Source organism: Aotus nancymaae, unplaced genomic scaffold, assembly GCF_030222135.1.
Source record: "Aotus nancymaae isolate 86718 unplaced genomic scaffold, 86718_ANA_hifiasm-v0.15.2.pri h1tg000032l_0, whole genome shotgun sequence".
Lineage (NCBI taxonomy): Eukaryota > Metazoa > Chordata > Mammalia > Primates > Aotidae > Aotus > Aotus nancymaae.
Window position 1 is genome coordinate 28,761,978 of NW_026988445.1, and position 18,270 is coordinate 28,780,247.

At 42.7% G+C, this 18,270-nt stretch overlaps 1 protein-coding gene across 1 annotated transcript in view; it reads left to right on the forward strand.

The window, feature by feature from the left end:
- The window catches only part of CATSPERE (catsper channel auxiliary subunit epsilon), a 180,123-nt gene that overhangs the window by 159,733 nt on the left and 2,120 nt on the right, over nucleotides 1–18,270 (forward strand). The window contains exons 20-21 of the mRNA XM_064383670.1: nucleotides 1,859–2,016; nucleotides 12,920–12,973. Of these exons, the coding sequence (XP_064239740.1) occupies nucleotides 1,859–2,016; nucleotides 12,920–12,973 (212 nt within the window). The remainder of the gene's footprint in view (nucleotides 1–1,858; nucleotides 2,017–12,919; nucleotides 12,974–18,270) is intronic.

The window sequence follows — 18,270 nt, forward strand, 5'->3', positions numbered from 1 at the left end:
AAAAAGCCTAGGTGCGGTGGCTCACCTGTAATCCCAGCTCTTTGGGAGGCCGAAGCAGGCAGATCATGAGGTCAAAAGATCGAGACCATCCTGGCCAACATGATGAAATCCCATCTCTACTAACCATGCAAAAATTAGCTGGGCATGGTGGTGCACACCTGTAGTCCCAGCTACTTGTGAGGTTGAGGCAGGAGAATTGCTTGATCCCAAAAGGTGGAAGCTGCAGTGAGCCGGGATCACACCACTGCACTCCAGCCTGGCGACAGAGCGACTCTGCCTCAAAACAAAAAAGTGAAACTTAGCCAGGCATGGTGGCACATTCCTGTAGTCCCAGCCTCTTTGGAGGCTGAGGCAGGAAGATGGCTTGAACCTAAGAGGTGGAAGCTTCAGTAAGCTAGATCATGCCACTGAACTCCAGCCCGGGTGACAGAGTGAGACCCCCTCCCTAAAAACAAAACAAAACAAAAAACACATTAATTCAACAAATATATCTTGACTACTGTGTGTCAGACTGAAGATATAGGCCCAGTAATAAGCTTAAGCAATAAGCTTCCCTCTAGAACTTGTAATTATCACCATCTAGTCATGATAACATTTTTGTACATGGAGTTGCCATGAGGAAGTGTCTTTGAGACTATGCAAGAGCTGATTGATCGCAAAGTTCTATTGACTGGGAAGTTGTTCATGAAAAAGAAATACTTCAAGATATGTAGGGAAAAGATAAATACCATTGTCTTAGTGCATTTTGTGCTGCTATAACAGAATGCCAGAGGCTGGGTAATCTATAATAAACAGAAATTTATTGGTTCATAATTCTGGATGGTGGGAAGTCCCAAGATCAAGGGGCTGGCACCTGGTGAGGGCCTTCCTGCTGCATCATCAGATGGCAGAAGGCAAAAGGGGAGAGAGGGTGAGGGTGAGTGAGAGGGCAAGCAAGAGGGACAGAACTCATCCTTTTCTAAGGAACCCACTCCGTGATAACGGCATTAACTCATTCATGAAAGTAGTGCCCCTGTGATCCAAACACCTGATGGGACCCATTAGACCTCACTTCCCATCTCAACTTTTGGGACCAAGTTTCCAGCACATGAACTTTGAGGGATGCATTCAGACCATAGCAACCTTGAAGGATGCTGATAGACAAAAGCTCAGATACATCCAAAGTAATCGCCTCACAAGGCTTCTTGTTTCCTGCAGATGAGAAGCTTTCAGAGATCAAGAATGGTAGAGGAAGAGTCCTTTACGTAGGGCGTGAAAACATACAGGATCTAAAAGAACCCAAAAGCAATGCCACGTAATAATAGGATCAGATATCTGCAAGTTTTAACAGTGATTTTCTTTCAGTTTACTTGTTTTAACGAAGTAGCTTTTTAAAATACAGGCTTGTTTCATCTGTGTTTTCAAAAAGGCAGGCAAGAGACATTTTGTACCTTGAGACCCATAGGAAGATACAGTAATGGTAACGGGGATACATGAAAATCCGAGGGGAAGATGAAAGCCCAAGGGCACACCATCTTGACTGTTGTTTCTGTACCTTATGATCAAAATTGTTTCTATCCCCAGTTAAGCATCTTTGGAGGATTTTGTATTTTGTTGATTTAGGAAAATAATATGCTTACATATTATCAACACTCTAATTTAATTGTTTATAAATACAACATTTGCTTTCACTAAGCTTCATTTTTTATTAAATTTTAACCCAGTAGAGCTCTTAAAGTGCTATAGAGCACTGCAATGGTAAAATAGAAGGGAAAAGCCATTACATCTCTAAATAATTTTTCAAGATAAATGAGACTATAATTTTGCTTATCAAAGTCATAAAATGACCTTAAGATTTTTGTCTTTGTTTCTTGTTCAGAACTATAAACACTGTTTTTCTTATGGCATTGGAAAACCAGGAGACTTAAATCAACCATACGAGATTATCAACAGTTCTAATAAGAACCATATATTTTGGCCCATAGGCCATTCTGGAATGTATGTATTTCGTGTGAAGATCCTGGATCCAAACTATAGGTGAATATATGTGTTATTGTAATAGTTTTAGCATTGTTTCTTCAAAATGAAATTTTTATTTATTTGATGCCTACTATGCATTCAATCATTGTTATTCTTGTTATTTACATATTTGCTTTTTCATTTTATAGCAATCACATGAAACATTCTATGTGGGTAGAATATTTTATGTTAAGTGTTAATTAATCAATTTACAATTACATTCTGAGGACTTTCCTGTGTTCAGCTGCCATGAAAGATCCAAATATAAGCACAGTCTCGCCCTTCAAGGTACTTACAATTAAGCTGCCTGGAGAAGGAGGAGTCGGGGGCGGGGTACACATCAAAGCCAAGAAAAGTTAAATCCGAGCAAGATACAGGAGATGTTTTTCAAATATAATTATTTGCATCATTGACATGCACAATAGTAATTCAGACATGGGAAAGATAAGTACTATTTTGAGCAGTAAAAGAAAACTTTCTGGAGAACACAGAACATCAGCAGAATTTACATTGCCAGAAGACTGGAACAGACGCTTCCAGTGAAAGAAATCACACTAATAACGGAATGGAGCTCAATGTTAGCCAAATGTTAGCATATGGTTATGGCTTGTGGTGGCGCAAAGGAAGGCAGAAAGTGCCCTGAATGAGGAAGGTAGAAAACAAAGGAGAGAGACACACTTAAGGCAATTCATAATGTTTAAGAAAGTTTCAGCCCATGTCCTGGAGACTTTCGCTAGTGTCTTCACTAGGGAAGTGGTGTGATGGAAGCATAGTTCTAGGGAAATCAGTCTGAGAATAGCACAAAGAATGGCACAGAAGAAAAATAAACTCTACATGGATAAAGAAGGGTGACGTTAACAAGGAAGGAGGTCAAAGGAAGGCCTAGTGGCCGTAAGAATGGAAAGAAGAGAAAAGAGTCTAATGACGAGAGATTATATCGATCTCATGAGGCAAAAACAGAAGGAATCGATAGAGTTTCATGTTTTCTAGACCAGGTGATTAAAATAATGGTATTTTCTTTGACCACAATAGGTCATGGGGTGGTTTTTCTTTGGGTGAGGTATTGAGATAAGAGTTCTGACTTTGAATTTGAGGGGACAATGAGATATCTAAGTGAAGATATTCTATATACAGTTAAGAATTCGACTTTGGGCCTGGAGTGGGAAGGAAGAGCTGATGATAAAAAGTTAACAATACAGATGTATCATCTTCTATGGTGATTCCAGGAGCATACGTAAGTTAGCTGACTGATTCTAAATAGAGAATGGAAGAGCTTTGGGAGATACCCACTGTTAAGGAATTAGGGGGGATGAGGAAAGGGGCAGAGCAGTGAGTTCTTCAAATAAAAGAAAAATGAAGAAAAAAATAATTTTTAAAAATGCAGTAAAACAGGATATTTAAAGGTGTCCATCACTAACAGGTCCCAAACATGTTTCAAAATCATGATTATCAATGCAGGATTTGAAAAGAGGATGTCTCAAAACTGGTTATTTCTCCTATTAGCCTCTGAGCTATTCAAAGGCAGCTTGGAAAGAAGGCTGGGAGTTCATAAGAAAGGCTAATAGTGAGGATTGCTTCCAAGAGAGTTTTCTGAATGCTGTGCATTTTCCCTTCCTACCCCTGGAGAAAAGAAAAGAAGAGGGGGCTTCAGAAAACCACTTGAGGACACTAACATGGCTCTCCTGGTTTGGGGATGGGGAAACAAGTATTATCCCTAATTCCCATCTAGAAAGTCTGAAGGTAAGAGGCTGCCTGCAGGTACACTGACAATAGGGGACTTTAAATGGGACTAAGAAAGTGATATTTTATAGTGATACGAGGTATAATCCATGAGGAAGATAAACTATTCATGAATTTTATGTAGCCAACAAAAAGCCAGACAATACATGAGACTAAAAGTATTAGAAACAGGGAAAGCATATGACAAAAACACAATTTTATTAGGAGACTTTAATATATCTTTCTCAGAATTTGGTAGATCGAGTAGTCATAAAATAGATAAGCAAGTGGGGAATGTGAATAAAATTATTAATTAACTTGACTTAAGTCAAGAGATACGTAAAAGGAAGTCTTGGCTTATCTAGGAATTAAGACCCAAAGTCAGCACGTAAGGATAATATTGTATGTGGCCAAACTTACTTTTGATTTCCCATAAAAGGTGTCACGCTGGAAACTGAAATAGCACCTCTCAGTGAGTCCAGCAGAGCCAGTGGTTCCAGCGACATCTGAACAGATCGCCAGTTCTTCTGTTTTGTCCCACTTGAAATACTTGATCCACATGTTAAGCCACGTAGTAGTAAAAATGGGTGCTGCTTCTCTGTTAACGCCACAGTCATATTTACTGTGTAAGATGTTCACATGTGAAAGGCTCAGCAGAACTAAGACCAACTATGAAAAGGGAAGATTCAAATTTCCCATCTCTCATTCACTTCGGAATAGAAGCACATTGAGTGGGGAGTGGGGAGAACCTGCCGCATCTTACAATAGCTACAGAGCACACAGGTTCTCCTCCAGTGCCTGCGGAAACACTGTAAGTGGCAATAATCCTGTGGTGAGCCAAATATAAAATTTTAACAAGTGAAAGAACATAATTCTATAGGCTACAATTCAGGCTAGAAACTAAAAAATATACATAGCCCTCAATTTCTTACAATATGACAGATTTAGTGTTCAGGGAAAACCTTTCCTGTACAGTACACTTAACATGCATACACCGTTTAAATGCACGACCACACTGGTGGGAAACCTAGGGAATTATTTGTAGGCCAGAAATTCCAAAAAAGTGCAAATTCATTAGATCCTATTGGAGTTATCTAAAGACACTCTATCCTCCCTAGGGTTATCTGTGTATCCCTGGTGACCTGAATCACAAGGCAACACGTAGGGGAAAGGGGAGCAAGCGGGGGGCCCGAGCAGAGACAGAGATTAGATCAGAAAACCCGAGGCTTCGAAGGGCAAAATCCTTAGGGAAGACGGCAAGGATACATGCCTGAATCAAGCCTCTAACAAGAAAGCCTATCCTTTGAAGTTTTGAAGCCAGGTACTGATTTCTCTTCTCTAGCTATGAAAGTTCTAGATGAGGCTGGGTGTGATAGCTCACGCTTGTAATCACAGCACTTTGGGAGGCCAAGGTGGGTGGTCACCTGAGGTTAGGAGTTCGAGACCAGCCTGACCAACATAGCAAAACCCCAGCTCCACCAAAAATACAAAATTAGCCAGGTGTGGTAGCAGGCACCTGTAATTCCAGCCACTTGGGAGGCTCAGGCAGGAGAATCGCTCGAACCCAGGAGGTGCAGGTTGCAGTGAGCCAAGGTCTCACCATTGCACTCCAGCCTAGGCAACAAGAGCAAAATTCTGTCTCAAAAAAAAAGAAAGAAAATCCTAGATGGCATCGTCTTCCAATAGAAGGCTGCTTCATCCACACCAAAAGTCTGTTGAGCGGTGTAGCCACCTTTATCAGTCATCTCAGCTGGATCTTCCGGGTCACTTCCTGCAGCTTCTCCATCAGCCATGTTACGCAGATGGCTTCTTTCCCTAAGCTTCATAAACCAACCTCTCCTCGCTTCAGACTTTCCTTCTGCAGCTTCTTCACCTCTCTCAGCCTTCCTAGAACTGAAGACAGCTAGCGCCTTGCTCTAAATCAGGCTTTGGTTTAAGGGATGTTGTAGCCGGTTTGATAATCTGTCCAGACCATTCAAACTTTCTCGGTATCAGTAATAAGGCTGTTTCACTTTCTCACCATTCGTGTGTTCACTACAGTAGCACTTTTCATTTTCCTTCAAACACTTTGCATTCACAGTGTGGCTAACTGTTGGTGCAAGAGGCCTCGCGCTCAGCCTGTCTCAGCTTTCAATATGCCTTCCTCACTCAATTTAATCATTTCTAGCTTTTGATTTAAAGTGAGAGACATGTGCCTCTTCCTTTTACTTGAACACATAGAGGCTATTTTAAGGTTATTAACTGGCCTAATTTCAATATTGCTGTGTCTCAGGGAGTAGAGAGGCTGAGGGGAGAGATGGGGATTGGGGTTAGTGAGCCCTCAGAGCATGCATAACACTGATTACGTCCACTGTCTTACATGGGCGCAGTTCATGTGCCCCAGGACACTTTCGTAGTAACATCAGAGATCACTGACCACAGATCGTATAACAGATATAGTAATAATGGAAAAGGCTGGCATGTTAGGAGGCCAGAGTGAGAGGATAGCTTGAGTGAGACCAGGTGTTCAAGACCCGCCTGGCAACATGAGATCCCATCACTGCAACAATTATTTTTAAAAAATATTATCGGGCATGATGGCATGCATCTGTAGTCCTAGCTACTCAGAAGGCTGAGGGGGAGGATCACTTGAGTCCAGAAGGTCAAGGCTGCAGTGAGCTGTGACTGTGCCACTGTACTCCAGCCTGGATGACAGAACAAGCCCCTGTTTAAAAATAATAATAATAATAATTGAGGCCGGGCGCGGTGGCTCACACCTGTAATCCCAGCACTTTGGGAGGCTGAGGCAGGTGAATCATGAGATCGGGAGATGGAGACCATCCTGGCTAATATAGTGAAACCTCGTCTCTACTAAAAATACAAAAAATTAGCTAGGCATGGTGACACGTGCCTATAGTCCCAGCTCCTTAGGAGGCTGGGGCAGGAGACTCGCTTGAACCCAGGAGGCGCTGATTACAGTAAGCCAAGATCATGCCACTGCACTCCAGCCTGGGCAACAGAGTGAGACTCCATCTGAAAAATAAAATAAAAAATAATCAAAATATTGTGAGAATTACCAAAATGTGACACAGAGACATCAAGTAAGCACATGATGTTCATAAAAATTGAAGGTCTGTGGTAATCCTGTATCGAGCAAGTCTGTTGGTGCCATTCATAGTATCTGCAAAGCACGATAAAGTGAAGCTCAATACAGCAAGGTGTACCTGCGTGCTATTTCTCCTTATCCGCAGTTTTGCTTTCCAGTAATTTCAGTTACTTGCCATCAACAGTGGTCCAAAAATATGAAATGGAAAATTCCAGAAGTAAACCATTCATAGATTTTAAATTGTATGCCATTCAGAGCAACGTGATGGAATTTAGCACTGTCCCACCTCGTCCAGCCTGGGATGCGAATGATCTCTCTGTGTAGTGTACCAGCGCTGTGTGCACAAGCTGCCTGGTAGTTACTTAACAGCCAGCCAGGTTATCAGAGCCGTGTAGCGTTAAAGCAATACTGCTGTGTTCAGGTAACCCTTACTTTCCTTTGTAATGGCCACAAAGTGCAAAAGCAGTGATGCTGGCATATTGTTATAATTGTTCTGTTTTATTCCTAGTTATTGTTCATCTCTTACCACGCCTCATTTATAAATTAAACTTTATCATAGGTTTGTAGTATAGGAAAAACACTGTCATATGCAGGGTCTGGTACTACCCATGGTTTCAAGCATCTCCTGGGGGTCTTGGAACTATCCTCTGTGGATAAAGGGGGACCACTCTATGGTATTTTGTAGTGGTAGTATCCAGGTGAGGGGAAATCCATGCTTATGAGGCCAGCCTAGGCACCACAGCCAGATTGTTTATAAGCCCATTAAGCAGGCATTCGAGTAGCTGGGAAAGGGAATAAGCATATGGCGTTCAGGTGATAAAGTAAGAGCTTCCTCTCTAGTAAAGGCTTTTTGATAAACATTCACATATAACCCAAAAATTCAGATATATTAGTCTCATCCTAAGAATCTCATCTACATACTTTTCCCTAATATTTCTTCTCATCAACCCTTGTTTTTTCCAAGTCCTGGCCATGTAGCCACAAATTTACCTCTGCCCGTGATTAGGCCTCAGCCCATCTCTCCTATTAGCAAAAGTGGGAAAATATATAGCACTTAAAGATTTTTATACTCAGAGGCCTTTTCTTCCCCACTGTTCCTCAAGACTACATCTGAATGGAGCTGTAGTGCCACAGCTGTCCACATCTGGATTCAGAGCAATCTGTAAATGCTTCTCCTATTTTTTGCTTTATAGTCAGTGAAGAACTCCCCATGTCTAGGCAAAGGGGAGCTGTGAGTCTGCTATTCATGCACTTCTTTGTGCATTTAGGCATCCCAAGACCAGTTCTGTGCTTGCACCTAATGACAGTTCATTTGGGCACTTCCGACTTACTGGTGGTAGAGATAAGATTAACACTCAGTTATAAGAGGCAACCAGGTTTCATGGTTACTTGGTGTTTGGAGGTCAAAAGTTCAATTTCTGCTGATACCCCAGCCATGAGCTGTTTCTCAAGAAAACTGTTACTTGCCCAAGGGTACTTGGATTTGCTTCAAAACTGTGGCGGCATCTGCTGATGTTCCCCATCAGAGCATCTACAGTCATACCGCTTCCTCATCTGTCATAGACAGAGCAAGCACCTTTAGATCTGTCAGGTCGTAAGAGCCACATCTCAGCCCTGTCTGCATCACCTGGACCATCTAAACAGGCTCTTCACCCTGGATCCCATTCTGCCTGACTTTCAGGTCTCTCTGTATATCTGGAGAAGCACATCCAAATTATGTGTGGTACATGTTACCTCCAAAATCCGAAGTGTGCCGTAAAAAGATGTATCCCTTTCTTGTGGAAGGAAGTATAAAAAGCAGGAACTTGTCTTTTACTCTCAGGGTGTAGTATGCACCACACAACTAATGGGATTTGTCTCCCCCTTTTTTTTTGGTTAGGGATGAAGTCTTGCTATGTTGCCCAGACTGGTCTTGAACTCCTTGCCTCAAGCAGTCCTCCCAGCGTGATAGGATTACAGGTGTGAGCCATCACACTTGGTCTTGCCTCCTTTATCTTTTTTTCTTTTTCAAGACAGCGTCTCGGTCTGCGGCCCAGGCTGGAGTACAGTGGCATGATCTCAGCTCAGTGCAACCCCCACCTCCCAGGCTCAAGCAATTCTTGTGCCTCACTCTCCCAAGTAGCTGGGATTACAGGCATGTACCACCAGGCCTGGCTAATTTTTGTATTTTTCATAGAGATGGGGTTTCACCATGTTGGCCAGGCTGGTCTCAAACTCCTGACCTCAAGCAGTCCACCTGCCTCAGTCTCCCAAACTGCTGGAATTACAGATGTGAGCCACAACGCTTGGCCGTGTCTCCTTTATCTTACTAATATATCTGCAGTATATATATAAATATATATATATACACACACACACACACACACACACTGATTATAATCATCAGTATAATGGACCAGCATGATGTTCTATGATATGATGATAAAAACAAACTCCATGACAGCAGAATCGTAGAGTGGCTGTGGTCCTGAAGCAAGAAGGAAGGTGGACTACAGGATTCCCCAGGTGAAAGTGAGCTGCTTCTCATCCTTTCTGCCTGTTGGGTTTCTTGCCCAGGGCCGCAGAGAATGTAGCTAAACAAAGCTTGAGCCTCAGTCAGTCAGATAGCAAAGCTCACGTTCTTTGCTGTGCAGATATCTGAGTGTTGGAGATGGTGGTGAAAGCTCCCGCATCATATGTACTTTTTAACTTTTACTGTTTTCTGTACAGTGTAATATATTTAAGTGTCTGGAATTCAAAACTCATTCAGGTTTGAATAGCAGTTTGTTAAAGGTTTACATGCATACGTTAGTGGTGTGGGGAGGAGGGAACAATTTACTAAATGAATGGCTGCGTATCAGATGCTGGTGGTGGTATTGATTTGCTTCTTTGATGAGACTACATTGGGTGGGGGAGATAGCAACTATTGATTAATCTCATGATGATATTCTATCAGTCCCCAAAACTCATCAGTCTTCTGAACAGTTCAACCAAATAATTTAAATTGAGTTATTCTAGCCATTGCAGGTTCCCTGGAAAGGAAACTCTGAGATGAAGGTTAGCATGCAGGAAGTTTATTGGGAAGTGTTCTGGGATCGATACCTTTGGTGTTTCTGTCACCGATGTGGTTCTCAGTGCTATGGTGAATGCAGTATCTTATGGGTCCTATCTCAGGGAGAATGAGTGGTTCACCTCTGATAAACTCACTCCAGTATTCCCCTTTCTCTGAGCCTTTAGACTTACTTCTATACATTATAATAAAGAATTTCTGGCATCTCTACTTCATTTAATGCATTCATGTCAACAACTGAATGTGACCTAGAATTATGCTTGCACTTCCTTGGTCTAACACTCTCAGAATTCATTTTTTTCTATACATATTCTTAGGGTATTGCTTATATAAGTTAGCAAAATCCTGCAGTTATTTTTCTATGTAACTCTTCCTCTTCTGAGTTTCACTTTCGTATTGCTCTCTAGAACTTGGTAGAATGTAAATCTGTCTGCAAACAATGTGTTTGTTGAGATGGAGCATGATAAGAACTGGGTTATGCTTGCAATGTAAACACCTCAGTAAGAGTGATATAGCTGGGCATAAAAAAAGATAAACCATGCTAACAGTAGTCAAAAGAAAGCAAGATTGGCCATATTAATACCAGATAAAGTGGAATTCAGAGCAAGGAAGGTCTAAAGAGACACATTGCATAGTGATAAAGAAGGTGTAATAATCCTAAACATGGATTTACCTTTAAAACAGTTTCAAAATATATGAAACAAAAACAGATAGAACTAAACAGAGAAACAGATAAACTCCTAATTATAGTTGGAGATTTCAACACTCCTCTCTTAGAAATCGATAGGACAAGTAGAGAGAAAATCAGTAAGGATGCAGAATACCCGAACTGTGCTATCAACCCACCCAGTCCATTTGACAACACTGCACCTAACAACTTTGAAACTGTAAAGTTCCAATTGCGTTTATTCCGTGCTGATTCCGTCACAATTTCATTCTATCAAAAATCAACGTGGCTCTCTTTTCAGTCGCAGTCACCTCTACCCAAGTCTAGACCTCATTATCACAGAGCTGGGTTGTTTACTACTATTTATAATTTTTCTATATGGCCCACTTACATCCAATCTCTCTATTCCAAATCACTTTACAAACCACTATTGAATTAAGTTCGAAAACAATCATGACTCCTTTAAATAAAAAGGGTAAAGTCAAAATTCCTAAACCTTTCATTAAAGCCCTGTGGAGGGCACCTGCGCAGGCATGAGCACACGTGCAAACGTGCAAACGTGCACACACACACATGCAGAACTCTCTCTACTTTCCTCTGCATGCACCAGATTCATTCCTATTCCAAACCTTTGCTCATCTCTTCCTATACCTGGAATGCCTTCACCTTCATCCTTACTTATTTAAACTCCAACCTTTAGGACCCAAAACAAGCCTCTGTGATCAGTCTTGGGCCTTGGTAGTTACCTTGCTGTGAACATTCCTGATTCCTGTGATAGGTGACTGCATCACTCATTAGATTTTTTTTTTTTTTTGAGTTGGACTTGGAGTTGGAGTCCCACTCTGTCGCCTAGGCTGGAGTGCGGTGGCACGATCTCAAGCAGTTCTCCTGCCTCAGCCTCCCAAGTAGCTGGGACTACAGGTGCAGGCCACCACACTCAGCTAATTTTTTGTATTTTAGTAGAGACAGGGTTTCAGCATGTTAGCCAGGCTGGTCTCAAATTCCTGAGCTCAGGCAATCTGCCCACCTCGGCCTCCCAAAGTGCTGGAATTACAGGCGTGAGCCACCATGCCTGGCCTAGAATTTATAATACAGTATCTGGTATTGTTGTTTGTGGGTTGTATTTACATGCCAATTCCACAAGTTGATATAATAGTTTGGTTTGAATCCCAGTTTCACCACTACTAGCTATTCAGTCTAAAGAAAATTGCTCTTTTTGAGCCATTCTGTATCTGTAGAATGGGTCGATGACACCTGTTTTACAGTACTCTGAAGAGTAAATGAAGCATCTGGGTAAAAATCTCTAACTTTGCTGAGCACATAACAAATAACAAAAATCGGTTCCTTTCTTCTGTCTTCTCCCACATGTAGGTAGGTGAAGTCATGTCATAAATGTTTGCTCAGCTATATCCTGCCTCATTCCAAGCAATATACTTAATAATGAGAGATATTTGGTAACATTAGAAATGAGAATACCGTTTTATATATTGAGCTCCAAAACTCAGCTTCCTGAAGGAGTTAGCCTGCGTCAGGTGAACATGATAGGCACCAGGGTCAGAAAAACCTGAATTCAAATCCCACCTCTGCTACTAACAGCTGTGTAAACTTTCTCAATTTGCTTAACCTATCTGAGCTTCCTCATCTGAGTTTCCTCATCTAAAAGGAAGGGTTGCTGTGAGGATCAACTAAGTTAATGCATGTAAGTATTTGGCATCCTGCCTGGTACATAGCAATGCTCAATTCGTGTTCATTTTCTTGCTTTTTTTTTTTTTTGAGATGGAGTCTCACTCTGTTGCCCAGGCTGGAGTGCAGTGGCACAATCTTGGCTCACTGCAACCTTCGCCTCCCAGGTTTGAGAGATTCTCCTGCCTCAGCCTCCCAAGTAGCTGGGGCTACAGGTGCCTGCCACCATGCCCGGCTAATTTTTCTATTTTTAGTAGAGAAGGGGTTTTGTCATGTTGGCCAGGCTGGTCTCAAACTCCTGACCTCAGGTGATCCACCCGCCTCAGCCTCCCAAAGTGCTGGGATTACAGGTGTGAGCCCTGCACTTGCCACTATTCATTTTCAGTAAGTATTAATGCTCATAAATGTTAGCTGTTTTTATTATTTCTGCCATTACTTATTATTAATATCATTATTACTGTTGCCTTGGGAACCACTATCAAAATGATGTAAGGCTGTTAGGATAGAGAGCTCCTGAGGAATCTCAGAGAAGCCTGAGATGTACATATGGAAAAATAATCACGGTTGTTATATAAATGTATCCATTCTATCCTTTGTCAAGAAAATGACACCTTAACTAGGATTATATATGGTTTGATTGTTACCACAGGGACATGGGGAGAGTTTTAAAATATATTGTACTTAATTTAATCTTTAATATTATTTTTCTAATTTGCAGTTTCTGTAATCTAACAGCTATATTTGCAATAGAAACGTTTGGACTGATTCCCAGGTAATGAGCAGTGCCTAATTGGACTTTAATTAGGGAATTTCTAGAAGATACAAGTGGCAGCTAAGAAGGGAAAGCACCTCTTCCCCATGTCTCCCAGAAGCAGAGCCTGTGCAGTCACGTTTCAGGGTCCCCAGCTGAAATCTTATTATGAAAAATACTATTATACAGTATACAATGCAAATGAATCCTAAAACAAACAAACAAAAAAACACTTGTATGAAGTGTTCACTGCAAAGTCAGTGGTTTTAATATATTTAGATTTTGGGGGGCTATCTATGAAATCTGTCTTCCCAAATGAAACTTGCTGTTTCCCTGAAGCCCTGGAGCTTCTGCCCCCCTATATGACATCCTAAAATTGTATGTGTATATACAGGGATATAACAGGAAGGAATTCCTAAGAACTGTTACTGCAGCAAAGGTCCTCTTTTGTGCCATCCCACTCAACAGCCACTGTCTTCCTATCAAACATGTCCCAGCTCCTCCTACTTGGCAGACAGTGGAATGCAGTGACAGGGATTGGACAGTGGCTGTGCCCTCTGCTCTAAGCCTGGGTCAGCTTTCACCCACAGACCCTCATTCTGGTGTGTTTAGGAAACAGTAAAGGCATTTCCCTGGACTCAGCTCCAGTTCCCTTGGAGAGCAGAGTTACAGGTCATAATACTAAAGTCAGGACCCCAGATGACTTTGCTACTCAATTTTGGGCCTGGTGTTTGGAATTTGGGTGTTTGGGTTTTGTTTTTTGGGTTTTTTGCGGGGGAGATGTTAAATAAGGGCATAAAAAAACAAGTAAGTTACTCATGGCCGTGCTGTAAATATTACTGACTTCTGGAGATTTGTGCTAATGGAATGTTAATAGTGTGAATAATCTGCAAATGAAGTCAAGAGTTGTTTCTAAATAACTCTGGGAAACATGCATAACCTTTTTGTAGTGACTTTTCTTCCTCATTGGGTTGGTATGTTTGATTTAGGTGAATATTAAGGTTTGCCCACCCAAGTACCCACCAGCAGAAGAGGGAGTCAAGTGAAGTTAGGGAGGAGAGGAGAAAGAGCGAAGGAGGAGGGTCTCATCTGCCTGCCCCCGCTGTCACCTGCCAGCAGCTAGAGTGCAGCAGCCAGGACCTGAGCACAGCATAGAGGACGGTCTGTTTGTTATGACTGTAGCTTAGCCTCCGTTAACACCTGGGCCCTGAAGGGTAGCAGAGGCAGACAAGGGCTGGCTGCTGGTTGATATTTTCTTAGCAACAGAACCCTTTTCTTTTTTCTTTTATTTATTATTTATTTTGAGATGGAGTCTCACTCTGTCATCAGGCTGGAGTACAGTGGCCTGATCTCAGCTCACTGCAACCTCCGCCTCTGTGGTTCAGGTGATTCCCCTGCCTCAGCCTCCCGAGTAGCTGGGACTACAGGTGCTCACCACCACACCCGGCTAATTTTTGTATTTTAGTAGAGACGGGGTTTCACCTTGTTGGCCAGGATGGTCTCGATCTCCTGTCCTCGTAATCCACCCACCTTGGCCTCCCAAAATGCTGGGATTACAGGTGTGGGCCACTGTCCCCGGCCCAGAGCCCTTTTCTTGAGTCGTGACTAGAGATGAGTTTGTCGAAGGCAGAGAGCTCGGTACTTCCCTGCTCCTAGCTCAGCACTCAACTCCGCCACTTTCCCAAAGTTTCCATTCTGCTGTCTGGAATTGCCACCATTTAACCAGCGAACTCACCTAGATCTTCAACCTCTGAGCCCTCCCTCTCTGCTCAGGTGAAACCAGGCTCTCCCTGAAGACACTGCTTTGCCTCCAATTCTCTCAAGTGGAGGATTTTCTTACATTTTCTATTTTCTTATACCTCCCATGTACCTCAGGGGCCAATTCCAAATCATTATTTATCAATTCTAAATTATTATTTACCCTGGTTCTTGTCAAACAATTCCAAATCATTATCTATCCTCGTTCTTGTCAAACAAGACCAAAAGACGCAAAACACACCCCGACCCTCTGAGGCCCACGGCATCTGCTGCGGCCCCAGCTGTCTGTCCTCATCGCTATGTCCGCTGCGGAGTCGGCTTCATTCACTCACAACTCTGGCCCCATCGCACGGTCTTCCTCTCCACGTCAAGCCCCACCATCGGTGTTCACATCCAGCAACCAAAATCATGGCCTTACCACCTCCTCGGTGAACCCCTCCTCTGCTGCACTTCAGCCGCCCACTCCCATAGTCACACCTTCCAGACTGTCATTACTTGTAACTTCCGGCTTCCTAAAGCGCCAATGCAGACATCCCATTCTTTGACCACAACCTCCTGTCCTTCTGGCTTGTTAATCACCCACGGCAACCCCTCTTCACCCTTACTGGAACCTCCACCTGTACTTTCAATCTCTTTTTTTACTTTGCATTTCCTTACATTTCAAAGTCCATTATTTCAAGAACACTTACCAGCACACCCTCAGCCTCTGGGATTTGTTCCTCCCGCTGGCAAATCCCCACCTACCTACTTTCTCTGTGACTACACCTGAGCAGCATGGTCTGTAGCAATGATTTCAGATTGTATCTAATTAGTTTCCTCCTCAAACCTGCTCTCCTTAATAATCAAGATGAGCTTCTTTCCACCCTCACAAAGAAATTCGAAGCCATCAGCCAGGAATGCCCTGTATTCCTGATTGCAAACATAAAAATCTACTAACCTCTGTATGCATCCTCTCTTCTTCCCATCCTGTTACAACAAAGGAAATATTATTCCTCCTTTTTAAATATAATTCTTCCACCTATGCTTTGCACCCTGTTCCTTTCCACTTGCTAAGGAAACTTTCAAATCAATTATTCCTTCTCTCTTCTGTATATTCAACTTTCCCTCTTGACCAGATCCTTCTTATAGGTTGTTAGCGACCCTCAAGTCCCTCCTTTGCAGGACAGAACTTCTCAAAGCGTTTGTCTAGACTCACAGTCTCCATTTCCCTGTGTCTGGCCCTCTTTCTCCAGTCCCTCCGGTCTGGTTTCCATCTCATCACTCGACCAGTTAGTTCTCATTACAATAGCTTTGGCCTTCACTGAGCTAATACTTTTCAGTCCTCATCTTATTTGATCTTTCTTCAGTGTTGACTCTTCCTTTGGCTGTTGTATCACACGATGGGTTTTCCCAGCCTTCTATAGCCACTGCCTCTCTCCCTAGTAAGAAGGCCTCAGCCTCCTTTAGCAGCCTTTAAATGTTGACCTCCCATGACGCTCAGTCCTGTCCTCTGAGCTTCTCACTCTGGCAAGCTCATCTACAATCATGACTTCAATTAGCATCTATATACACAGGACTCCCAAATCATATCTCAAAAGCAGTCCAGAGCCATACATCTGACTGTCTACTTAACTTCTCTTAGATGGCTCAAAGACTAGTCAAACTGGACATGTCCAAAAGTGAACTCATGATCTAATCACATGCTCCTCTATCCCATTATTTAATCTACCTTAAAACTGATCCATTAGGGCAATGACATATGGCCATATAGATTGTCCTTGCACAGATCCAAGAAAATCCATTCACAAGGGTTATGATGGGAATGGCACCCTCTAGAGTTGAACAACATGGTGACCCTGTTTTCCAGTGTTTCCTCAAACACGTGTTCCCTGTACAATTTATCCCATGAAATGTGCCTCCAACTATGCGAGCCAAACTCCTAGGAGTCAAAAACCAAAACCAAGAAACCAAGGATTTACATTCATTTCTCTCTCTCTCTCTCTGTTTCTCTCTAGCTCATCCAAACTACAACTGTCTCCCATTCATTTAATCCCCTAAATCATCCTTGAATGGATCCACTTCTTACCCCATCACCTCCACCCTAATCCAAGCTACCACTGTCTCTGCAATAGACTCCTAACCAATCTCCCCTCATCCACTCCAATTTTCTTCTAGCTGATTCTCCTCACTGGAGCCAGAGTAATCTTTTCAAAATGCTACTTTTAGTAGCTTGAAACATTCAAGTTTCTTTCTATAAAATTAAAACTCCTTAAGGAGTTTTGGCCTACATGATCCCTGCATGATCTAGTCCCTACCTACTTCTCCAGTCTCATCTTGGATCATGACCTTCATGTTTTCTTAGCTCCAGACCCAGCAACTTTCTTTCAGTCCTGTCCTTCTCCAGGCTCTCTCGCATTGCAGGACCTTTGCACGTGCCATTTCCTCTGTCTGGAATCCTCCTCCCCCATCTCCCTCACTTAACGTTACCAACTTCACTTCTGTTTATTCGTCAGATTTTAAGATAATTCTCCTTTTCCCATGAAGGTGTTTCTTGATCCATTTAGCAGGCTAAGTCCTGCTTTAAGAAGCTTTCATTGCATTGTATATTTCTCCTTCTTAGTTCTTACCACAGTTGTAATTTTTTATTTATTTTCTCATTATTTGATTAACAATTATGTCCCACTAAAAAGGCAGCTCCCCAAGGATGGGGACCCAGTCTATTTTCACTCATCATTGTATTGCTAGCACTGTGCACCGTGCTGGGCAGATATGAGATGGTGAAGTGAGTTAACTGTATTCTAAGAAGGAAGTCATGCACTGGGCCAGGTTAAGTTTATAGCCACAGAGGAAAAAGGTGAGACAAAGGAAACCTGCGGAAACTATAACATTGTAAACAAATAACTGTAGTTTAAAAGGGACCCCAAAACTAATGTCAGACACTGGGATACCAAATAGAAGGCACCACAGTGTCTGGCTTAAGAAATCAATCCGCTCTGATCAGAAGCACTCATGCAGGCCCAGCATGGTGGCTCATATCTGTAATCCCAGAACTTTAGGAGGCCAAGTCGGACAAACTGTTTGAGCCCAGAGTTCAAGACCAGCCTGGGCAATATGGCAAGACCCCATCTCTACCCACCCCCCTAGAAAAAAATTAGCCAGGTTTGGTGGTACATGCCTGTAGTCCCAGCTACTTGGGAGGCTGAGGTGGGAGTATCGCCTGAACCTGGAAGGTCGAGGGTGCAGTGAGCTGTATTCAGGCCACTGCACTCCAGCCTGAGCAACAGAGCAAAATCTCATCTCAAAAAAAAAAAAAAAAAAAAGAGCACCCATGCAGAGTTCCAGGTGAAGAGGCAGATGTCTGGCACCTAGCTGAGAGTAAGTGGTACACACACACACACACACACACACACACACGCCCACCCCACCACACCCTGGCTGACCCTCAGGTACCTTAAATCAAATATGCACCAAAGTAAGCCAACCAGATTCGCACATACCCTCAAAAAAATGCTCCTCCCTCTGAATGTCCCCCATCAGTGAGTGGTAACACCATCCTCACAGTAACCTAACCCCGAAGCATG